The 26,630-nt window shown below is 35.4% G+C and overlaps 1 protein-coding gene across 5 annotated transcripts in view; it reads right to left on the reverse strand.

The window, feature by feature from the left end:
- LOC143233775 (uncharacterized) overlaps positions 1 to 26,630 on the reverse strand; it is a 50,762-nt gene that overhangs the window by 17,503 nt on the left and 6,629 nt on the right. Inside the window, exons 2-7 of one of the 5 annotated variants that reach the window (XM_076470420.1) lie at positions 14,898 to 14,996; positions 14,194 to 14,292; positions 4,651 to 4,775; positions 4,423 to 4,549; positions 2,225 to 2,356; positions 625 to 1,024 (exon numbers count right to left, since the gene is read on the reverse strand). In XM_076470420.1, the coding sequence (XP_076326535.1) occupies positions 946 to 1,024; positions 2,225 to 2,356; positions 4,423 to 4,549; positions 4,651 to 4,775; positions 14,194 to 14,204 (474 nt within the window). In that variant the 5' untranslated portion in view covers positions 14,205 to 14,292; positions 14,898 to 14,996 and the 3' untranslated portion in view covers positions 625 to 945. Of the gene's footprint in view, positions 1 to 624; positions 1,025 to 2,224; positions 2,357 to 4,422; positions 4,550 to 4,650; positions 4,776 to 14,193; positions 14,293 to 14,897; positions 15,130 to 21,825; positions 22,279 to 26,630 lie in introns of those variants that run through there. The other 4 variants (XM_076470416.1, XM_076470418.1, XM_076470415.1 and 1 more) reach the window with 4 other exon arrangements.

A 26,630-nucleotide genomic window follows, 5' to 3' on the forward strand; every position in this document is an offset into this window, starting at 1 on the left:
GTGATTTATATAGTCGTATTCCTTATAGTGGTTGAATTGTATCATTCAGTAATGTTTCATATAGAGCCACATCCTTGTTCTTGTTAAACGGTATTATGCAGTGATGTTTCATATAGAGCCACATCCTTTGTTGTCGTTGAACGGTATTATGCAGCGGTGTTTTATATAGAGCCATATCCATTGTTGTTGTGGGACAGTATTATGCAGCGGTGTTTTATATAGAGCCATATCCATTGTTGTTGTGGAACAGTATTATGCAGCGGTGTTTTATATAGAGCCATATCCATTGTTGAGGAACAGTATTATGCAGCGGTGTTTTATATAGAGCCATAACCATTGTTGTTGTGGAACAGTATTATGCAGCGGTGTTTTATATAGAGCCATATCCATTGTTGAGGAACAGTATTATGCAGCGGTGTTTTACATGGAGCCGTATTTCTCATACTGGTCGAACGGTATTAAAAAACAGATTTTAACATTAATGGAATATTTCGTGTATGAATATAATTAAAAATTATGTACTCTTGTTTACTTTCTACATTTAATATAATATAAACGCTAAGTACGCAGCACTATACTACGCTATTCATAAAACACTATTTACTTGAAACTTTAAAACAAACAGCATTTCAACCAATGTTTATTGTCTCGCTATTAAAGTGTAAAAAAACAACTTTCTAACGTTTTGTGAAATCATAGTTTTTATAAATTCAATACTTGAAACGCTACTTTTTGATAAATGAAAGGTTTTTCATTCTCTAGTTTTTTTCTGGTGGTCTTTAATTCAAAGATCGTAGCGTCATCTTTGATATGTTCCTCCGTTTTTACATTTGATATTTTCAAATAATCTTTGTTTTTCGTCTAGATCATTCCTTTCTAAGATACACTGTTTTACTCTTTCCTGTTTATGTCCTCTTTGCAACATACTGCACTATAGTTAGATAACTATCCAGATAGATCCTGCCTCTTTTTCGATACTTCATATGTTACTTTCTTCAAACACTTCACATGAACACTGAAGTTTCTGTGAGAACAAAATAACGTGTAAGAATGCCCTTAAACCAAATTCCCAGAATAACACAGCAAGTAAATAAAAATGGAAACATGTATGTGATTAATATTTGTAACAAGATACGATACAGCTAACGTTCTGAAGATAAAAAAAAAAAAATTCCTGAGAGACTTCATAGGATAGAATAGCAAGTTGTACGTTCAGATTGTCAAAAACCAACCTATTATCTATAGGTAAAACTATCTGTCGTGCGTTTTAGTGCTTTTAAACGTAAACCACTTATTGGTAAAACTGATTGGAAATCTTTACAATAAGTCTATCTCATAGATAGATCGACAGTTACCATTATCACAACAAATGATAGAGAAATGTAACAAAACAATATCTTTACAAAAGTCTAGAGTGCTGTGAATATTGTGGGAAAGAACCTGTGTTTTATCTCCTACGTCGTATCTTAATTATACCAACTTCTGAACGTGAACGTGACAAAATAGTGAATAAACTGTTTCTGTCATGCAATAGCTCAAACAAAGGAAGCTAAAGAGAGTAAATAGCAGAATTTCGAACCTTGGACTTATCTTTTTGTTTCGTTCCGGGTATGCCGCTCTTTTTCTATGTCTTAATGCTAGTCTTATTCTAGTCTTTCTGTTGTTGTTTATTATTAAGCACAAAGCTACACAAAGGGCTGTCTGTGCTCTGCCAACCACGAGTATCGAAACCCGATAGCCGTAGACATACCGCTATGCCTTTATCTAATTCTGACATTGTTCTTCGAGTTTATTCTTGGCTTTCTCTTCTTGTTCAGTGTGAAACTAGTTACTAAACTTGTGACAGTCTATTTTGGTTTAGTGTGAAACTAGTTACCAAACTTTTGATAATTTACTCTTTGTTCAGGTTTCAGTCAGCTACTAGCGACCAGATGTGTACACACATCGAATGTGAAAAGCTTTACTGTTAGGTTTTGAAATTCCAACTCGTCTCTCACACTGACGTATGTAGAACGTGATCTATCGCTCTTGCTTTTTGTAGACTATATCATAATAGTTAGTGAGTAAAAATAATACTTCTGTACTTTAGATTTACTGTGGAAGTAATAGAATAATAACCAATCGATACAGGTTGTCCGTTATGAACTATATGAGCAACTAGTACTCGGTAAATATTTTAAATTTATAATCTGTGTGACAACAACAACAACAAGTATGACATCACCGTTTAGTATGCTGACTGTTGGGACTTGAAGAGCTTTCTCGTTGTGGGTTCTTTTCCAAACTTCCACTTCTAGCTGTTCGTGGAGACTTCTTCGGTTCCTCCGTTCTTTCTTCAGTCTTTTTTGGTAGATAACTAGAATAATAAAAGCATTAAACAGAGTTATACACATTCTAATTAGTTCAGTAAAAGTGTCGGCAACAATCCTGTTGATTTTGGTTTATTGATAAACAAAGAGCTCTTTACGGTGTTTCAGCTTCAAGCAACGTAACTACCATGTGCATCATTTTTCCAGTTTTTAAAATATATAAACATAAAATGCAAAGAAATATAAAAGTAATGTCTTGATATTTATTCATTCACATTTTATTTCAATGTATCACTGGTTATAATGATTTACCCCCAGGCCCCTACCAGAATTTCGCTTGGATGCATTACATTACATTTGATCCTGGCTACGCAACAGAAATATAAATCATATTTATTGCTGTGATTCACTAAATATTCCCGTTTACTTTATATAATACTCTCGTTTTTTAAACATCTTTTTACCGAGCACGTTTTTCTATGTTGTATTTTTTAACTAAATTTGCAAGTAAGCTCATAAAATGTTTTAGAGTTTGACACTGTGATGTTATTAAATTATTATTTTAAGAATTCCAAACAATTTTGAGTCTCAGAGACGCCCAGTTCGTCGAGTTGTAACAAACACCAGCTGAATAATATACGCACCCGGGGAAGTAGGCTGGTGTGATTTTTTTTTGTTTTTTTTAAAAAGGAAGCCAGTAACTCGAAGTTCATGATGCACGTAAATTATATCGCTAGGGGACGCTAACTACCTGTACGAGCGTTCGAGTGCTGCGCTTGTTCATCTGCAAGTGAAAACAAACATGTTTACGGTTTTTGTTAAAAGACGATAGATAACCTAGCAAAGAGAAATTGGTTGTAGCGGGCAACGATAAAAGAACCATCGCGTGCTTGAAACTGTGACTTTGCTCATATTTATGTGTGCTTGGGCATCGCTAAAAACTGAGTGAAAGATTTATAAAGACATATAGAAAACGTTACTGTAGTGTCACGTAATACAATAAGTATTTATGAATCTCTGCTAACTATTCAGAACAGTGATAGATCGTTTAGTCAGTTTCCATATTCACGTTTTATTTTACGGCTTCCTCTCTGTCAGAGGATCGGTAGCAAGTTTCAAGACGCTTAGCTCTCCAATTCGAGGTTCAATCCCGCAGCAGACACAGTGCGTATAAACCGCTGTGTATCTATACAGCTAAACCTTATTTTACTGTTCTACCCCTGGTGTTAAACATTGTCAAGAACAACAACAAAAGATATATCAAACAGTCGGCAAAGAAGCGCTTTATATAGCAAATAATTTGTCCAAGTTTGTTTGAAACTAAAGACAAAGCTACACAATGGGCTAGTTGTGCTCTGCTCACCACGGGTATCGAAACCCAGTTTGTTGCGTTGGTTATTCGCAGGCATACCGTTGTACCTCTGGGGAGGGGACACGACAGACACATCAAGCAATGTAATTAGTGTCAATTTAAAACTTAAAATCTACATTATAAGGGCTGAGGCTTTATTAGCTTTATATTTGTCTTTGTATCAGGGATTAGCGTTAGGTCTTATAACGCTGGCATTCAGGGTTCGTTACAGCACTGATACCTAATTATGTAACTTAACCATAGTAACTGATCACAAGTATTCACTTCTAAACCAATCAACAGATAGCTCGATGTGGCTTTGCTGTAAGAAAAACACACTCTAAATCAATAACTTTACAAAGAAGGAAAGTATTACACCAACTTCTAATTCTTTGTTCTTCAAGAAGTTGTTTCTCTATATTTTATCGAAGTTCCTTTTCTCTTATAATCTCCTTTCTTAACTCGGCTGAAGAAAAAAGGATTAGAAACGTATTAGTACTGAAAGGATAATTAAAATGTGATTTTTGATTACTGTAGATCAAGAGTACACGTGAAGTTATATTTGAGCCGAATTACTCCCTAAATTAAATGAAAACACACGTTAGGCCTAATCCAGAGATATAAACTGATCTTGTCTTCTTCTGAAGGTATATTCTAGTAGGTTTTTCAACGGTAATTACTCTGACTGTGGTAAATAAACAGAGAACTAAAGTATCAGAGTGTATTTCATTCACTTTCCCTCTGGTCATATCTAGAACTAACCTTTCTCGAGATTTTGTTGTCTGTCTTTGTGCCCTACGTTGTCTTCTGCCACTTCGAGAAGGCCCTGGATATTTCTGATCAACGATTTTTGTCGAGTATTCAGTTGCAGGTCCCAAACTGTTCTTCACTGGAAGGGTTAAATATAAGCTTTATGTGCTGCCATCTGTAACGTGAATGAAAGTGAAAACATTCTTTACGTTAGATAAGGAAAGCAGATTAATAGCAAACCTTGACTCCTCTGATCTATGTAATCTTGCATCACTGTGGCTGTCACCGTCGTTGTTCTTGTACTTCTTGTGTGTGATCTTAGTTCCAATAAAGTTGGTTCCAGAGACACGAGAATTAAGTTTGTTCTTTACAGAAGAAAATAAAATGTTTATTCTAATTAATCTGTTTATTTTTAAAATATTCTTTGAAAGACACTCAAGGCTCATGTAAGCTAGTCGTTCAAAGTTTTGAACCGATTAACTATAGAGAAAATAAGTGACCCAAAACACCCACACCCAACTCTTGGGCGACTATAATCTAAGGGAATAGTGGAATTTCACTATTACCCTTTACGGCGCACCTACGGATTCCAAATGAAACACTTTTTTGGTAATGAAAATTGAGCATGGCCCTGCTTTAAGACCATGAGGGAAAGCTAATTAGAAACTTCTAACAGTAACATTTTCAAATTGGAAGAGCAATAAGTAATATTACTTTTGTAAAAGACATACATTACATTCAACCGATAACAAAACATATTTCATAAAAAACAAAAAACAAACAAACAAATATTAAAATATTTAATAAAAGAATTACCTAACATACAGTACGACAGAAAGTGTTCATACCCTTGCGTCGTGAGTAGTTTTTTCCTGATAACTTAAAAAGTATTATGATTAGGATAATGAAAGTAGAACATATTATAAATGTTATACTAACACACATCTACATAAATTTTTATGTAACTTGAACGACAAATAAACTGTTTATAAACAAATAACCAAACATAGCAGGGGCGGAAAGTGATCGTGCGTCTACTTTAATGGTCAGTTGTGTTGCCTTTCAGGTGAATTACCTGGCGCAATCTCTCCTCATGGCCCTCCATGATCGTTTGACAGTACTCGACTGGTATTTTCTTCCATTCCTCTTTACAGAACGCCTCCAACTCTTGCAAGTTTTTCGGATGACGCTGATGAACCTTGGTCTTCAACTCATGCCAAACGTTTTCAATTGGGTTGAGATCGGGTGACTGCGATGGCCACTCCAGAACGCTTATATGTTTCCTCTGTAACCAGGATTGCACATATTTCGATGTGTGCTTAGGGTCATTGTCGTGCTGGAAGATCCAATGACGCCCAAGCCGAGCATCATTCTTGATATAAGTGCCTAATTAATCAACGTATTTTTCTTTTTTCATGATTCCGTTGACGCGGTGAAGACTGCCTACACCAAAAGAGCTGAAGGAACCCCGTAGCATGATCGAGCCACCTCCGTGTTTAACTGTAGGGACGGTGTACGTTGGAAGACTTCGTTCCTCTTACGGAAAATATAGCGAATATTATTGTGGCCGAAAAGCTCGATTTTAGTCTCATATGACCAAAGAATACTCTTCCAATAGGGGAAGGGTTTATCTACATGCTTTCTTGCACATCTCAATCGTGCTTCTAAATAAACAGGCTTTACATATAGAGTTCTACGAGGACGGCATGCTTTGAACCCAGAAGAGCGTAACATGTTCGTAACTGTAGAGGTGCTTACTTCAACCCCAGTTTCCCTTACCAGTTTCTGTATGTCATTACACGTTAAACGAGGATTCCTACTAACTCCTCTGAGAACTTTCCTCTTGGTTCTCTCTGGAATTTTGGTGGGGCGTCCGGAATGAGAGAGGTTAGCAGTTGATTCTGTAAGTTTAAACTTTGCAATTATGCTTTGAACAGTAGATTTCGGCACATCAAGTTGTGTAGCGATACCAGAAAGAGACACACGAGACTTGTATTTTACAATAATTCGGTTTTTTAAATTACTGGACAGTTGTTTCCTGTTCGCCATGATGACCAAGCAGATAATGACGGAGACGGCGCTAAATTGCCGGAAGTACATTTTTTGCTGACTAAATTCCAATTGTTACGGGAATATCAGTTTTTTCACACGTTCTGAAATGTACGAACACTTTCTGCTCCTCCTATTTTTGGTTATTTGTTTATAAACAGTTTATTTGTTGTTCAAGTTACATAAAAATTTATGTAGATGTGTGTTAGTATATTAATTATAATATACTTTACGTTCATTATCCTAATCATGATATTTTTTAAGTTATGAGGAAAAAACTACTCACGACACAGGGGTACGAACTCTTTCTGTCGTAACTGTAGGTGACAGATACCGGATGTTATAATGTATAACAATTATATTAGTGCTAGAAACACAACATCAACAGTTGTATTACGTCTTAAAACAAACTGCGACACACTTTACCTACGATAAGTGATAGATGACAATTAGATTAGTCCAAGGAATACAACATGAACAGTTGTATTCTATCCTGAAACAAACTGTGACACACTTTACCTAAGATAAATGATAGATAACAATTAGATTAATCCTAAGAACACAACGTTAACAGTCGTATTCAAAACTAAAAATAAACATGATACATCTTACCTAACATAAGTAATACATAACGGATGTTCTAATGTATAAAAATTATATTAGTCCCAGCAACACAACATCAACAGTTGTATTCTATTCTGAAACCTACTGTGACACACCTTACAAAGCAACACAACATCAACTTAACATGGGTCAGTACTACAATCTAAAAATCTACCATGACATACCTTATCTATCAAAACAATATCAAATTAATGGATAGTACTACAACCTAAAAACCTACCATGACACACCTTATCTATCAAAACAATATCAAATGTGTATTCCTGTACGTGGTGAGGGGACCTCCCATGGAAGGTTCTATTCTTTCAGTTTACCTCCTCTGGGATCTAAACACCCACCCACGTGTTTGCCGTGCGTGGCGACCCGCGAAGGGAAGGAGAGGATCCTGGTGGTTGAGGGGTCCAACCCTAACATACCACATTGGCCTTGAATTCCTGTAGACGGCGGGTCATTGGGTGGCCCCTTGGGTCAATCGGCTGGTCCACTTGAGCTAGGGTCAACCAAGTACCAGTGTTGGAAGTTCTCAACAGGTGTTATGGACATTGTGTATGATGCTGGTGTTTGGGTATAGTGCTCACGAAACCCTGGCGTTGCTGCAGTGTCCTTGCTTAACACTGTAGTGCGTCCCCTCGTAGAGTTCCATGGTGGGTGGGGTCAGTGGGCACCGAAATTTCCTTTTTTCCTATGGATCCTCGAAATAAAAATTTAAATTAAATAGTGAAAAACACTCAATAGGTACACGACCCTGTCTTGACGTTTCTGAGCAGCAATCATCAACATCTGTACCACCTGTTGTGCCTCATTTTCTTACCCTACATTATCTTTCAGAGAAACCTTTAGGGCAAATGTCCCCCTTTTTTATTCAGAAGGGACTAGAGGGACTTGCTGGCTCTCCAAAGTCAGTAAAGAAGCTTCGATCTGGAGACATATTGGTGGAAACATCCACATCTCAACATAGTGAACTCCTCTTGAATTCAAAGGCAATTGGGGATATGCCTATTGAGGTTACACCTCATGCTACTTTGAATTCTTCACGAGAAGTTATTGTTGAGAGGGATTTGAAGAACATCTCTGAGTCAGAAATTCTCGCTGGATTCTCCACTTAAGGAGTTTCTGCAGTAAGGCGTATCTCCACTCGCAAAGATGGAGTTACATTGCCTACCAATATCCTCGTTCTGACATTTACATCACCACGTGCACCTCCCACCATCAAGGCAGGTTATCTTATTTGCAGGGTAAGGCTGTACATTCCAAACCCTCTCTGATGTTTCCAGTGTTAGAGGTTCGGTCAGTCAAAGACGTCATGTTGTGATTCCTTGATATGTGCTCGTTGTGGTGGCAAGGAACATGATGTCTATGAGTGTGAAACGGACCAACATTGTGTCAATTGCAATGGCTCTCAACCCTCCGACTTTCGTTCTTGCCCTAAATGGTTGGAAGAAAGAGAGGTGCAGCGTTTGAAAACGATTCATAACATTACTTATCCTGAGGCTCGAAAATTGCTGTCCATCACTTCCTCCCGGACGTATGCTGCTGCACTTCGTTCCACAACTACAGTGGGAGTGCAGACAGATCTCTCTGTGCCTCCAAAAGAATCGTCCTCAAAACAAATGAAAAGCCTTTTGACCTCCATGGTTAAAAAACTTGAAGAATAAACTTCTACACCCATCTCTGTCCCTTTCATACATTCCAACAAACCTCAAGATCCACATCCTTTGGTTCCAGGTACAGGCATGTCTTCGGATACATTTTCTTCCCCTATCCCAAGATGCAAAAAAATCATTCGTTCACATCCATAGTCTCTGGAATCCCCTTCCAACAACAAATATCTGCCCAAGCGACCCAGGACAGGATCAATGGAGGTCGAAAGACCTCCCTCGAATAAGGAAAGTAAGGTCGTAAACAGAAGGGTTCTCTGCCCAATTCGCCTGCATGTCATTAATAATGGCCACCTTGATACAATGGAACTGTTGAGATTTACGTCCTAATCTGGATGACATCAAAACACCGATTGCTTCCTACCATCCTGTATGTCTTTCCTTGCAGGAAACATTTCTGAAACCTGCCGAAACAGTCACCTCTCAGCAGTTTTCTTTGTACAGAAATTATAGGCTGTGTGATGGACGAGTGCATGTTAGGTGGCACTATTGGTTGATCAGCATGTGAACACCCTGTCTTTGCCACTCTACACACCCTTGGAGGCCGTAGCCATCCGTGTTTCCTTGGGCCATACTATCACTGTTTATTCTCTCTACTTATCACCTGGAGAGACATATGATCAATCAGACCTTGATGATTTCATTGAACAGTTGCCGTCTCCCTTTTTCATCCTGGGAAACTTTAATGGATATCATCCCCTCTAGGGAAGTGCTGATATTGATAGGAGGGGTCGCTCTGTAAAGCGTACGCTCTCTGATCACAACCTTTCTCTTTTCAACACTGGTTCTTCTACTTATTTCCATGCACATAGTCAGTCATTTACTGCTATTGATCTCTCAGTTTGCTCCTCTTCATTATTCTCCCATTTTTCATGGAGGCTTGACAACAATCCATGAGACATTGATCATTTTCCTATAATCTTGAGAGAGACTGGCCGTGGTCGATGCCACCAGACCCACGTGCCACGGTGGAAGCTGGATCAGGCAAACTGACCCTCTTTCACTGTTCTCGCAGAATTTGATCCTGCCATCGTCTGTCAACCATCAATAGACGACTGTGTGGCAGCAGTAACCGATTGTATTATACAAGCAGCTGCTCAATGTATTCCTAAAGCCTCGACATTTTTTTCCACTATATCCTCGTCCATGGTGAAATCCTACCTGCCAAATGGCACAAAAGGCTCAAAAACGGGCCTGGGATACTTTCCGTAGATATCCCACACTTTCAAACCACATCGTTTTCCAGCAGGACATGCACATGCTCGGTGGATAAGACGTTGAAGCCAGAAGGAATCTTGGATTAAGTTCACAACTGGTATATCTTCTACCACCAGTTCCAAAGTCATATGGGACAATATTCAAAAGGTCAGTGGGCAATATAATTCTGTCCCCCTCTCGATCTTATTCTCTGATGGCCAAGAAGTAGTTGATATCGAAAACATCGCCGATACTCTAAGTGAGAGCTTTTGCCGGGTATCTTGCACTTCTGCTTCTTCCTCCACTTTTTTAGCCATCAAGACTCGAGCAGAGTAATTACCTCTTTCCTTTCAAACTGATTGTCTCTATGACTTTAATCGTCCCTTTACACTGGTGGAACTCAAACTAGCCCTTCGTAGGTCTGGCAGTACATCAGTTAAACCTGATGATGTACACTATGACATGCTGCACCATCTATCTTCTGCTTCTCTTGATATTTTTCTGATTGTTTTTAACCGGATCTGGCAGGAGAATGTTTTTCCTGGTGCCTGGCGCCAGGCTATTGTTCTACCTTTCTCTAAGCCTGGGAAAGATCCCAAGATTCCTTCAAACTATCATCCAATTGCTTTGACGAGCTGTCTCTGTAAAACCTTAGTGAGGATGGTTAATGCTCGTCTTGTTTGGCTTCTTGAATCAAACAACCTCCTCTCGCCCACCCAGTGTGGGTTCCGACGACAGCACTCCACCATGGACCACCTGATTCGACTAGAAACGTCAATCAGAGAAGCCTTTCTCGAACGACAACATCTTGTATCAATATTCTTTGACATTGAAAAGGCTTGTGACACAACATGGAGGTATGGCATTCTGCGATACCTCCATATATATAAGTTACGTGACCATTTGCCCATTTTTATTACATTTTTTTTAATGAACAGGAGATTCCAAGTTTCTATGGGTTTGACACTTTCCTGTTCTTTTCTACAGGAACTTGGAGTCCCTCAGGGCTGTGTTTTGAGTGTCACACTTTTCAGTATAAAGATTAATGCCATCACTGATCAACTCCCTCTCACTGTTGCAAACGGGCTCTGTGTCGACGACTTTCACATCTCATCTCATGTCAGTCGTCGAACATGAGATATATTGAGCGGCAACTACAAACTGCCCTCGACCGTGTACTGAAGTGTAATTTCTCTCTCTCTAAAACTGCTTGCATGCACATTTGCCGCCAACGGGGTATTCACCCTGATCCTGAACTCCGTATCGGTGAATTTGTGCTATCTGTGGTCCCTGAGACCAAGTTCTTTGGGCTTAACTTTGACCTAAGCTGATCTTTATACCACACATTAAGCAGCTACGGGTCAAATGTACAAGAGCACTGATCATTCTCCGTGTCCTCTCTACCACCACTTGGGGCGCGGATCGATGTTCTGTGCTAAAGATATATTGTGCTTTTTTTCTATTGAAACTCGACTTTGGATCACTGGTCTATGGCTCTGCCAGACTCTCGGCCTTAAAGATGCTGGACCCCATTCATCATCGAGGACTTTGGCTTTGCAATGGGGCTTTCCGCACCTCCCCAGTTCAGAGCTTATACATAGAGTCTCGTGAATCCACTTTGAACCTTCGCGGTTTGCAACTCTTCTTTAAGCTTCGAAACTTCGTTCCTTATCAAAGCATCCTACCTGGGGTTGTGTTTTCCTTGCTCGGTGGACCATACTTTTTTAGAACAGACGATCTGCAATTTCTGCTTTTGGCCTTCGTATCCAGGCGCAGTTGGATGAATTGGGCCTGTCCTTGGATAACATTGCAGTATCCACTGGTCAGCCCACCCCACCATGGCTTATTACAGTCCCCAAATGTGACCTTTCTTTAAGTCATCTAAGAAGAGCAGATACTCCCGATTGGAAGTACCGTCTTTTATTTACTGAACATCTTTCGAACAATATTTCCATTCCTATTTATACGGATGGTTCAAAATCAGGTGACTCTGTGGGCTCTGCTATGGTTAGTTGCGGTTCGGTGGTTGTGTGCAGATACACCTCTACATCTTCTGTGTTCACTGCTGAACTGTAAGCCATTTATCTTGCCCTGGATCACATTGATGCTAAGCAGTACTCCAACTGCACTATTTATACTAACTTGCTTAGTTCTATACTGGCTCTAGAATCGATTCACGTTGGTTCACACTCTCTTCTCGCCAAAACCGACTTTCCCTTTGACATCTACTTCTATCCAGTTTTCTGGATACCAGGCCACGTTGGTATTCGCGGGAACGAGCTCGCAGACACGGCAGCTAAATCTATCTGCTCTGGAACCGCTGTGCCTCTTCCATACATGGACTATAGTCCTGTATTCAATGCTCGTCTCTGTGCCAGCTGGCAGTCGACATGGAGTAAGCAACATGAAAACAATCTTTTCCAAATAAAACCCTATATTGGACTTTGGCCGTCTTTCTTCCATAAGGATCGGAAAGAGGAAGTTGTTCTAGCTAGACTAACATTGGTCACAGTTTTTCAACTTATCATTTTCTTTTATCTGGAACTGATGCACCAATGTGTAATCTCTGTAACATTCAGGTCACTATAAGCCACATTTTACTTGCCGTCGTTACGAGTCTCAGTGACAGCATCATTTTAAACATGTTCTGTCCCAAGGTTTGTCCATAACGTTAGACAGTGTTATTGGTGATGGTGACACTGTGCACCTTAATAAAGTTTTTAGTTTTTTAAAGGCCATTGATCTTTTTAATGTCATTTAAGTTTTTCAATGTATACATTAAACCGTTTTTACTGTGGATCCTTTTTAAGAATCATAGTCTCTCTAGTTCGATTTGAAATTAGAAAATGGCTGTAACATTAAATAACTCGACACCAGGGCTGGAAAGGCCAACTTTAGGTGACTAACGCTGCTGTTTGAACTACCCGTTGGTTATCCTGGCGTGTTATTATTAATATTTTGCTACACGTCTTCTAAAACGTTTGTTACTTTACTTTTTGAAAATGGCCATAATGACACATAACTTGGAACCAGGAATGGAAAGGTCAACTTCAGGTGACTGATGGTGGTTCTTGTACTTACCTGTTAGTCTTCCTGGCGGGTTATGATAATTACCATTATGCTACAGAAAGTCCTTTACAACTTCTCTTAGTGTATTTTCTCTCATAACGTCGTAGACTAGGTGTCAACATTGGTTTTATACTATTTATGTTTTTAAACCCTGTTTTGTTTTACCTTCATTTCCTTTTATGTATTTTATTACATTTACTTTACTTTTAACCTTTTTTACTGGATGTTTGGCGCAGAGAGCCTTGCTGCTTTGTGCCATAAAATACGGAATCAACCAACCAACCAAATCAAGTTAATGGATAGTACTACAATATATATTAAAAAAAATGTTGGTATGGGTTAGATAAAGCACTATTTAGAGGAGCAAACAACGTTTCGACCTTCTTCGGTCATCGTCAGGTTCACAGGGAAAGAAAGAGGTAACTGACCGATAATTGACCACAAGTTTAAAGACGGTTGTTTAATTGAGTGTAGTAATGTATAGATCGTGCTTAGATGTGTTGAATTATATTTATTAATATAGGTATATAAGGTGTTCCGTTGTATTGGTTTATTTTGGGCCTGAGTTGTTGTATAAGTAATGCTTCTTTAATTTTGCGTTTGTTTATGTTTGTTTCTTTATTTAGTATTTGGGTGTTTTTTATGGTTATGCTGTGTTTATTTGATTTGTAGTGTTCGAAAACGTGTGAAGGTGACTTTTTGTGTTCTTTGAAACTGGTTTCCATTTTTCTACTTGTTTCTCTAATATAGAAGTCGTGGCAGTTATCACATTGTATTTTGTGAATAAAATATATGTAGTTTTTACATAGTATACACCTTAGTTTTTTGCCTGGTATTTGAATAAATTTGGTATTAACTGGAATGTCATATTTTGTTTATAGTTTTTGTTAAGTGTTGGTTATTTTTCTGCTGATATCGGGAATATATGGTATGCAGCAGTGTATGGTTTCGCTCCTCTACATAGTGCTTTCTCTACCCAAACTAGCCGTTTTTACATATCTAATTTTCTCTACAAGTGAGTTTTCTCGTCATCACGAATGGATAGTACTACAACCTAAAAATATATCATGACACACCTTATCTATCAAAAAAGTATCAAGTTAATGGTTGGTACTACAACCTAAAAACGTACCATGACACACCTTACTTAGCAAGAAAACATCAAGATAATAGATTGGACTACAACCTACTGCTCATATAAATGGTTCCCTTGCTTCAAGTATTTTGACGATTGTGAGATTTAACATGCTCAGAAGATGGGCCATGTAAGTGTTCCTTTTTCAATCTAGAATAAAAAGAAAAACACATCTTGCATAGAAGTAGCTTACATCATCATAATGGAGCTTTGTCTAGACTAAAAGTGACTTGCGTCATCGTAATGGTGCTTGATCTAGTCTGGAAGTGGCTTATTTATCCATGTTTTTAGTTGCAATGATATGTAACTGTATTGTACACGACTATCCAGCAACATCATCTAACATTGATCTTTCTGGTGATCCGAGATTTTAAATAATAGGCTGAAGGGTAAAAATATCTGATCGTTTAGTAACGATATAGTGGAGTTTTTCTCATGAACATTTAATGAATAATTGGACGATACTGATATCAATTTTCTTGTATGAGCAAAACATGGCTGACATCCAGGAATGCTATCACTGTGCTTAACATCCAGAGATACTACCACAGTCTTTCTTATTCCTACTTTTACAGTAAACTGTTTTCACTACTTCCGTCTAATTCCTTTATTATAATTGTTTACATTTTATCGTGGCAGTATCTTTAATTTAATTGTTTATATATATTCTCTGTATTTCATACTCGAGATAAAAATGTTTACGGTCTTATATCGTGATCATAGGGGTGGCTGTGATAAATAAAACATAGATTTACCTTTTACAAGAGCTGGCTTCAGGACCATTTCTGTCTTTGTATCCTAAAGTATCATTGCTATTAGCAGGTTCCTGGTTGTCTGATGTACTAGAAGTAAACCTGGAATGTTCATCAAATGCCATGAAAGTGAAATGGTTTAGATACGGAGATAACCCATTTGCTGATACCGCTTCTGGCGCCACCTAATGATTGTAACTGTTTTGATGCATCGTTGCCATGTCTCTTGGACTTCCTGAATGATAATAATTTAAATAAATAAATATACTAATATTTTAAAATTTAAAATGTCTAGTGCAGATAGCTCTTGTGTAGCTTTGCGCGAAATTCAAAAGAAAAAAGAAATTAAAATGTCTTCGGCGTATTGTATTTTCAAAAATAACTGCTTTTCGAAGTTATAATTGATGTAGTTTCTTGCGCTTGTATTAACAAGTATATGGAAGGTAGAGCACGCTATATTAAAACGATTTTAGAGCGTTATCTCTTCGTTAAAGTCCATGTCTCCACGTCCGGTCATACTTTACCTGACGATTGTGCATGCTGGCAATAGCCATACAACATAGTTTTCCTTGCAAAGGGCTCAGTAGAAAGTGTCATATTTCAAGAATACTACTTTTCTCTGAAGAAACAAGCAGAAAAATGAAAACTAGATTCAAAGAACAAAAAGAAAAAACAACTTCACACATTTTTGAGCACTGCAAATCAAATATGCACAACATAACCATAGAAAACATGCAGATACTAAGTAGGGAAACAAGCGCAAAATGAAAGAAGCCCTACTGAAACAGCAACTAAAACCAAAATTAAACTAATATAAAGGGACACCTTTATACCTATACTAATTAATAACCTAACATCTAATTGCAACGCCCCCTACAATCCCGTACCCGTTTATACTCTCATCCCTAAGACATGTGTCCGGCAATGGTCACCTGCAAACTCTCTCTTTCTTAATCTGAAGATGACCGAGGAAAGTCGAAACGTTGTTCTCTCCTTACCAATAAAACTGTTAATACCCATACCAGCTGTTCTGAGATACATTTTTATTTCAGGGGGGTTTCTCGTCATCAACAACTACTCTTCTATGTTACATTTCATGAATCATCCAGCATACGAAGAAAACGGTTTCCCAGCGACAGTTTTCGATTGCAAAGAAATTCTATACAATGTGGTGGGCGACTTGACCGATATGTCTTCCTATGGAATACCCGTTTTATTCTACAGTTCTTCGAGGCATTGGATGATCAAACGGATATTTCACTGAAACAGCTATTGTGTAAGTAGCTTATTTTTATCACTTCCAGATATAGAAGACTTTTGTTACCGATCTTTGTATTTGGTTATCCGTCAGGGAACACGACAATTTGTCTACAACGACTGCCTCTCTTTCTTGATGGTCCTGGTGTCCCATTTTGATGCACGTTCCTTTGTTTTCTAATACCATTAAGTATACAAGAAATATTCCCGCCTAATAACTTCTAAATAATTATTTGAATATATCCTTATTATCTGAGGCAATCAATATCTTGCGTCGTTGTTACTATCTTTTCCACAAGTAATAATGTCTACCTGGCGTCACGACAAGCAATGTCAAATGTAGTTCGGATACATTCCGATCCACTGCTAAATCGGTTGCGTTTGTCGATGACTTGTTGAGTTACAAATAAATTCAAAATCGTAATACTTAATCCTCTATACCTGTACACATCTTTTAAATTAACAGTAAGTTTAATTTATCATATAATAATCAAAAGTGTTGAAAGTGATGTATAGAATTAAAACAAATATGACAAAAACTTTTGGCATTTCATGTACAACAGTTCACAGCCAACTATTATTTTAATATTAATAATATTGTACATTAATATAGGACAATATAATCAATATTTTATATTTCAAAACTTGGTTTCACAATAACATTGTTCTACGTTTTACACAACTAATGATTATTTTATAATGATAGCATACGGATAGATCTTCATGGAATTATGGCCAAAACAATCGTTAGAATTCGTAACACCGAACTGACAATTCAAAGCATTTTTAACCATTATAAATTTGGGTTCAGTTCAATGGGTATTGCTATTGAGCTTTTAGCTCTGGTCTACTAAGATAGCTTTCATTTATTCAGAAATAATTGGTTGATTGATGTAAACCAGCATACGGTAAAATTATAGTGAGAACAGCATAAACACTACAACGTATATTTAATGACCGCATATCGTTGGCTGAGTGATACGTTATTAAGTAAATGTACTTTATCACAACAATATTAACGAACTGGTAGCTGTATTACACGTTATATAGTAAACATACTCTATCACAACAATATTAACGTATTGTTAGCTGAGTGACATGTTAAATAGTAAATATACTTTATCAGCATAATATCAACGTATTGTTAAACGAGTGACTCGTAATATCGTAAAAATTCTTTATCACAATAGTATAAACGTATTGTGAGCTGTTTTACACGTTATATAGTAAACATAATTTATCACAACAATATAAACGTATTGTTAGCTGTTTTACACGTTACGTAGTAAACATACTTTATCACAACAATATCAACGTATTGTTAGCTGAGTGACACGTTATATAATAAACACACTTTATCACAAAAATATTAACGTATTGTTAGCTGAGTGACACGTTATATAATAAACACACTTTATCACAAAAATATTAACGTATTCTTAGCTATGTTAAACGTTATATAGTAAACATACTTTTTCACACCAATATTAATGTAATGTTAGCTGTGTGACACGTTATATAGTAAACATACTTTTTCACACCAATATTAATGTAATGTTAGCTGTGTGATACGTTATATAGTAAACATACTTTTTCACACCAATATTAATGTAATGTTAGCTGTGTGATACGTTATATAGTAAACATAATTTATCACAACAATATTTCTGTATTGTTAGCTAATTCGCACGTTATATAGTAAACATACTCTATCAGTAAAATATTAACGTACTGTTAGCTGTGTTACACGTTATATAGTAAACATAGTTTATCACAAAAATATTTCACGTATTGTTAGCTGGTGACAGGTTAAATAGTAAGCATACTTTATTACAACAATATTAACGTATTGTTAACTGAGTGGCATGTTGTGTAGTAAACATATTTGATCACAACAATATTAACATATTTTCAGTTGAGTGACACGTTATATAATAAACATACTTTATCACAAAAATATTAACGTATTGTTAGCTACGTTAAACGTTATATAGTAAACATATTGTATCACAACAATACTAGCGCATTATTACTTGTGTTACACGTTCTTTAATAAATATACTTTATCACAAGAATATTTCACGTATTATTAGCTGGGTAACAGGTTAAATAGTGAAAATACATTATTACAACAATATTAACGTATTGTTAGACAAGTGACATGTAATATCGTAAACATGCTTTATCACAACAATATAAACCTATTGTTAGCTGAGTGATACGTTATACATCAAACACACTTTGTCACAAAAATATTAACGTATTCTTAGCTATGTTAAACGTTATATTGTAAACATACTTTATCATAACAATATTAACGCATTGTTAGCTAAGTGATACCTTATATAGTAAACATAATTTATCGCAAGAATATTAACGCATTGTTAGCTATGTTACATGTTATATAGTAAACATACTTTATGAGAACAATATTAACGCATTGTTAGCTGAGTGACACGTTATATAGTAAACATACTTAACACAACAACAACAAGGTATTGCTAGCTGAGTGATACTTTATGTAATAAACATACTTATCACAACAAAATTAACGTATTGGTAGGTATGTTACACGTTATATAGTAAACATAATTTTTCACAATAATGTCAACGTACTGCTTGCTGTGTGATACGTTATATAGTAAACATAATTTATCACAATAATATTTTTGTATTGTTAGTTGAGTCACACGTTATATAGTAAACATACTTTATTACAACAACATTAAGGTATTGTTAGCTGAGTGACACGTGTAATAAACATACTTTATCACATCAATATTAACGTAGAGTTAGCAGTGTAACATGTTATATAGCAAACATAGTTTATCATATCAATTTTAACGTATTTTTAGCTGTGTGACACGTTATATTGTAAACACACTTTATCACAAAAATATTAACGTATTCTTAGCTATGTTAAACGTTATATAGTAAACATACTTTATCACAACATTATTAACGTATTGTTAGCTGTGTGACACGTTATATAGTAAACACACTTTTTCACACCAATATTAATGTAATGTTAGCTGTGTGACACGTTATATAGTAAACATACTTTTTCACACCAATATTAATGTAATGTTAGCTGTGTGACACGTTATATAGTAAACACACTTTTTCACACCAATATTAATGTAATGTTAGCAGTGTAACATGTTATATAGCAAACATAGTTTATCACATCAATTTTAACGTATTTTAGCTGTGTGACACGTTATATTGTAAACATAATTTAGCACAAGAATATTAACGCATTGTTAGGTATGTTACACGTTATATAGTAAACATATTTAACCACAAGAAAATTAACGTACTGTTAGGTATGTTACCCGTTATATAGTAAACATACTTTATCACAACAATATTAACGTTTTGATAGCTGTGTAAGAGGTTAAATAGTAACCATACTTTATTACAACAATTTTAACGTATTGTTAGCTGAGTGACACGTGTAATAAACATATTACATCACAACAATATTAACGTATTTTTAGCTGAATGACAAGTTATATAGTAAACATACTTTTCATATCAATATTAACGTAGTATTAGCAGTGTGACATGTTATATATTAAACATACTTAACACAATAATAACAAGGTAGTGTTAGCTGAGTGACACGTTATATAATAAACATACTTTATCACAAGAATATTTCACGTATTATTAGCTGGGTGATAGGTTAAATTGTAAAAATGTTTTATTACAACAATATTAACCTATTGTTAGACGAGTGACACGTAATATCGTAAACATGCTTTATCACAACAATATCAACCTACTGTTAGCTGAGTGACACGTTATATAATAAACACACTTTATAACAATAATATTAACGTATTATTAGCTGTGCTACACGTTATATACTAAACATATTTTATCACAACAGTGCTATCGCATTGTTATCTCAGTAACATCTTATATAGTTAACATACTTAACACAGGAATAACAAGTTATTGTTAGCTGAGTGACACTTTATGCAATAAACATACTTTATCACAACATTATTAACGTATTGTTAGCTGAGTGACACGTTATATAGTAAACATAATTTATCAGAACAATATTAACGCATTGGTAGCTAAGTGACACGTTATATGGTAAAGATACTTACCACAACAATAACCGGGTATTGTTAGCTGAGTGACATTTTGTATAATAAACATACTTTATCACAACAATATCAACCTATTGTTAGCTGTTTTACACGTTATATATTAAACATACTTTATCACAATAATATTTAACGTATTGTTAGCTGGGTGACAGGTTAAATAGTAAATTTACTTTACTACAACAATATTAATGTATTGTTATAGCTGAGTGACACGTTATATAGTAAATATAATTTATCACAAGAATGTAATCGCATTGGCAGCTGAGTGACACGTTATATAGTAAACATCGTTTATCACAAGAATATTAACGTATTGTTAGCTGTGTGACACGTTATATAGTACACATACTTTATCGAAACAATATTAACGCATTGTTAGCTGAGTGTCACGTAATATCGTAAACATGCTTTATCACAACAATATCAACCTATTGTTAGCTGAGTGACACGTTATATAATTAACACACTTTATCACAATTATATTAACGTATTGTTAGCTATGTTACACGTTATATAGTAAACACACTTAACACAACAATAACAAGGTGTTGTTAGCTGAGTGATTTGTTATATAGTAAACATAGTTTATCACAACAATATTAACGTATTGTTAACTACGTTATACGTTATGTAGTAAACATACTTTATCAGAACAATATTAACGCATTATTAGCTGAGTGGCTCGTCATGTAGTAAACATATTTAACACAACAATAACAAGCTATAGTTAGCTGAGTGACACGGTATATAATAAACATACTTTATTTCCACAATATTAACGTATTGTTAGACGAGTGACACGTAATATCGAAAATTGCTTTATCACAAGAATATCGACCTACTGTTAGCTGAGTGATACGTTAAATAATAAACATACTTTATCACAACAATACTAACGCATTGTTACCTGAGTGACATGTTATATAGTAAACATACTTAATACCACAATATTAAAGTATTGTTAGCTGTGTTACACGTTATATAGTAAACATACTTTTTAGAATAACATTAATGTTTTCATAAACGAAATATTTAATCAACATTTACTTTATCAATACTAGATGTAGACCTATTTTTATCACACACTGTTTAGAATATCAACGTAGTGTTATATAGTTAACGTAGCTTATCATAACAATATTATCGTTTTATTAGCTGTGTGACAAGTTATATAGTGAAAATACTTCATCACAACAGTATTAACGTTTTGTTAGCTGTGTGACACGTTACATAGTAAACATACTTTATCACAACAATGTTATTAACCTATTAGCTGTGTGACACAAGATCTCTTGTTATATGTATACAAAATATACACTCTTAGCCAAAATCTTAAGGCCAATGAACATAAAGAAAAAATATGCATTTTCCGTTAGTATACTCAACCAATTTATCGAGTAGAGCTTCGAAAGATGAAAATAAGAAAAGTGAAAATAAAAATAAAAATCTTTCTCAGTATTTAATAAGTTAAATGTGAACACTATAAAATTAGCCTAAATAGTTGCTGGTCACGTGCTTAAGACTATACAAAAGTATACGAAAGTTATTACTTTTACAGCGCTCCAACTGAGGCTTCAAGATTTCAGTCTCACATCGCTGAATAAATTGTGTGTAATAAAACCAAATCTTACACCCATTAGCCATCGATTTTCATTATAAATTCAATGATTTTATACTTGAATTACGTTAAGAACGGCTTAAAATCGAAATTATCAAAGATGTGGCGCAGATATATAGCCTTCGTAGATCTTTGCACGATATTCCAAATAACAAATCAAGGCTATGTCTTAAAGGTCGACGTTGTCAGAGATACAGCTTAAATTCAGCGTTATGAACGATACACAGTCAACACATAAAGAAAAATATCCTTCAAACTAATTCATATAGATTAAATCCAAAATAACAGCATTATGTCAACAAGTGACATCAACCCAATTTACCACCAAGATAGTAATCGAAATTCCAGCTACTCATACGTTATACCGAAGTGTTATCACGTGAACTTCCAAATATACTAATACGTCATACCCAAATGTTATCACGTAAACTTCCAACTATAAATATTTCATACTCATCAGTGCTATTATCTGAACTTCCAACTACTAATATGTCATGTCATACTCAGTGTTATCACGTGAACTTCCAACGACTAATATGTCACACTCATTGTTATGACATGAACTTCCAACTACGAATATTTCATATTCAGTGTTATCATCTGAACTTCTAGCAACTAATACACTGTTGGTCAAAATCTTAAGGCCAATGAACATAAAGACAAAATATGCATTTTGCGTTGTTAGACTCAACCACTTATTTGAGTAGAGCTTCGAAAGATGAAAATAAGAAAAGGAAAAAACAACAACAAACTTTTCTAGCATTTCATAGGGAAAATGTGAACACTATGAAATTAGCCTAAATACTAGCTGGTCAAAAGTTTAAGACCATACCAAAAAGAAGTCCTAAAAAGGGGAGGAAATGCCCAACAGTCGTGTTTTGCACGACCGTCATTGCGAATAACTTTAAACATTCGCTTTGGCATGGTCTACATAAGCGTTTGGAGAAAACTGGCTGGAATGTTATTCCAAGTGATGAAGATGGCTTCACGAAGATCACACACTGTTTGGAATTGACGTCCATTTCTATAGACTTCCCTTGCTATCCACTCCCAAACATTTGCAATGGGGTTCAGTTTGGGCGAGCACACTGGATGGTCCAAAAGAATCACGTTATTCGCCATGAAAAAGTCCTTTGTCCTGTCGGCATTGTGGACTGCAGCGTTGTTCTACTGAAAGTCATTTCCACACAAGCGAGGGTCTTCAGTCAATAAGGATGCTCTCTCTAACGTGCCAATGTACCCAGCTGCTGTTTGACGAACCTGTATAACCTGAAGCTCTATTGTTCCGTAGAAGGAGAAAGCACCCCAGATCATGATGGAACCTCCTCCACTGTGTCGTGTAGAAAATGTCTCCGGTGGGATATCCTTATCGTGCCAGTAACGTTAGAAGCCACCTGGACCATCCAAGTTAAATTTCTTCTCATTAAAGAACAAAACCTTCGTCCAGTTTTCTACGTTCCATGTTTGGTGCTTCTCAGCAAAGTTTAACCAAGCTGTTTCGTGGTGTGGAAGAAGGCGTGACCTTTGAAGACGTTTACGGTTTTATTAGCCTTTCTCTCGTAAACGCCATCTTATTGCTCTTCAGCTGCATTCTGCGTCCGTAAGAGCCCTAATGTGGTTCGACGATCGGCTGGTGTCTTGCCGTACAACCTGTCGAATCATCCTGCTCAACGCCGGCGGAATTTTCTTGGGCCGACAACTTGAAATTCTCGTTCCGTATCCCTTAGGGTCTTTTAAGAAATTTGCAACAACAGTTTTACTACGCCCAATCTCACCAGCGATGGCACGTTAAGAGAGACCTTGCTTTTGCAGCTCGACAATTCTGCCACGTACAAACTCTGTCAACCTTTAAGCATTTCCCATGTTTTTACCCAATGTAACACAGGAGATGTCAGTGGGAGATGTTGACAACACTAATGCTTGTACACAAATGACTAAATTTCGTTACGTGTTTACCGATTAACGCTTCGTTTCAGTACGGTCTTAAACTTTTGACCAGCTATTATGTAGGCTAATTTCATAGTGTTCACATTTTTCATATTAAATGCTAGAAAAGTTTTTTATTTTTATTTTCCCTTTTCTTATTTTTCATCTTTCGAAGCTCTACTCAACTAAGTGGTTGAGTCTAACAACACAAAATGCATATTTTTTCTTTATGTTCATCGGCCTTAGAATTTGGCCAGCAGCGTATAATAAACACCTACTTTATGAATACTAGTTATTCACCCATCTTTATCACACACTGTTCACTGATTTGTATACAAAATATATAATAAAAACCTACTTTATGAATACAAGTTGTTCACCTATCTTTATCACACACTGTTCACTGATTTGTATACAAAATATATAATAAGCAGCCGCTTTATCATTACTACTTGTCTACCTATCTTTATCACACAGTGTTCACTGATTTGTATACGAAATATATCATAAACAACTACTTTATCAATACTAGTTGTTCACCTATCTTTTTCACACACTGTTCACTGATTTGTATACAAAATATATAATAAAAACCTACTTTATGAATACAAGTTGTTTACCTACCTTTATCACACACTGTTCACTGATTTGTACACAAAATATATTACAAACATCTACTTTATCAATACTAGTTATTCACCCATCTTTATCACACACTGTTCACTGATTTGTATACGAAATATATCATAAAAACCTACTTTATCAATACTAGTTGTTCACCTACCTTTATCACACACTGTTCACTGATTTGTACACAAAATATATTACAAACATCTACTTTATCAATGCTAGTTATTCACCCATTTTTATCACACACTGTTCACTAATTTGTATACGAAATATATAATAAACAGCTAATTTGTCAATACTAGTTGTTCGCCCATTTTTATCACACACTGTTCACTAATTTGTATACAAAATATATAATAAGCAGCCGCTTTATCATTACTACTTGTCTACCTATCTTTATCACACAGTGTTCACTGATTTGTATACGAAATATATCATAAACAACTACTTTATCAATACTAGTTGTTCACATATCTTTATCACACACTGATTTCTGTACTGACTGATGTGCAGTTCATTGTCATCCATTCACTTATTTTTCAAGACACTCAGTGGATAACTGATACCTGATAAGTCATTTTGGTGGGCTTCGTGGTCTACAAATAGACAATGAGATTTATGTCATGAAGTTGCTGGCTCCTGTGGCTTTGCCACTGAGATATAAGAAACTGTTTACCATGGTACTACAGTTGCTGTTATTATATTAGAAATAGGATCTGTGTATGTAAAAATGCTATATAACCAGTTAAAGACATATTTTCATGGATACCATGCTGTATTCTACTAAAGGAGAGGAAGCTGTGTTCATTTAAGCCCAGTATTACTGAGTCCTGAATATTGTTTCATACAAGTATTTATACTGACTGTAAAAAAACAATAAAAATAGAATTTGGTGTAGTTAGTTTTATCCTAAGTGAAATGAGTAGTGAATCTCAATATTGGAAAAAAAAAATTGTTTTTAGTTTTCCGTTGTCTATAAGTAGAAAATTACATATTTTAATTTCGACTTTAATTAAACCTGACTTCAATACGCTAAAATAAAAGGAAAGCAATGACAAACAAATAAATAAACAGAAGTTGGTGTACCATCCACTACTAAAGCAGTATTTCAAATACAACCTTTGAAGTAATCTAAAGTTGAATACATAAAATGCTAACAAGTTATAATTTGCACCAAAACCAAATTATGTCAAAATATAAAAGTTAAAACTATGAGAAATGTTGTATAAAAATAAAACATAAACAAAATATGTACAAGCCTTTCGTAATGTTATAAAATATTAGTTCGTTTGTTTAATTCCCTGAAAGGGTAAAGTGATGCCCTCCTTTCTGCAACTTAATTATTAATACAGTTATGTCATCAAGTACCCGTGTCTTTAAATTCAAACTCAAACTTCTATACAAAGTGAAAATATATTGTAGTTCAGTGTTTTTATTTCTCTTTTCTGGGAAAAATCCCACAAAAAAACCCATGTACACTGTTGAAAGTGTCCAGCAAAAGTCACTACAATCGAGCCAGCCAGCACATAATTGATCATATCTAACAAATCAAAGACAACTAAATGAAGAAATAGAGAACTGTTTCAAATGTAGACAAAAAGCTGTGACCTTCCAGTTCTTTCTAACGTTATTTTATTTAGTAGAAAAATAAGTCGTAAAAAGAAACATTTTTGTGTTGTTTAATATGAAAATAACAGCCCCAAACTAAGAAACTTCAGTGTTGTTTAGAAGAAAAATAATACTCCCAAATAAAGAAACTTCATTGTGTTGATTTCTATGAAAATAACAGTCCCAAACTAAGAAACTTCATAGTGTTGTTTAGAAGAAAAATAATACTCCCAAACAAAGAAACTTCATTGTGTTGTTTAGTATAAATATAACAGTCTTAAACAAAGAAACTTTACTGTGTTGTTTAGAAGAAAAATGACAGTCTAAACAAAAAACTTCATTGTGTTGTTTAGTATCAAACATAACAGTCCTAAACAAACAAACTTCATTTGTTTTAGAAGCTTTATCTTTGTTGTTTTAAATACTACCTTTGAATTTTTTATGTTACAATATTTTTTACTCTGTAACTATTCATGTGTTGGGTACTACTGTTGAATCTGTTATGTAACAACATTTTTGTCTTTATTCTGTAGGTAAATAAGAGTGACGTTTTTTTCTTTAGAACTATTATAT

Source organism: Tachypleus tridentatus, chromosome 12 (assembly GCF_004210375.1).
Source record: "Tachypleus tridentatus isolate NWPU-2018 chromosome 12, ASM421037v1, whole genome shotgun sequence".
NCBI classification, from domain to species: domain Eukaryota; kingdom Metazoa; phylum Arthropoda; class Merostomata; order Xiphosura; family Limulidae; genus Tachypleus; species Tachypleus tridentatus.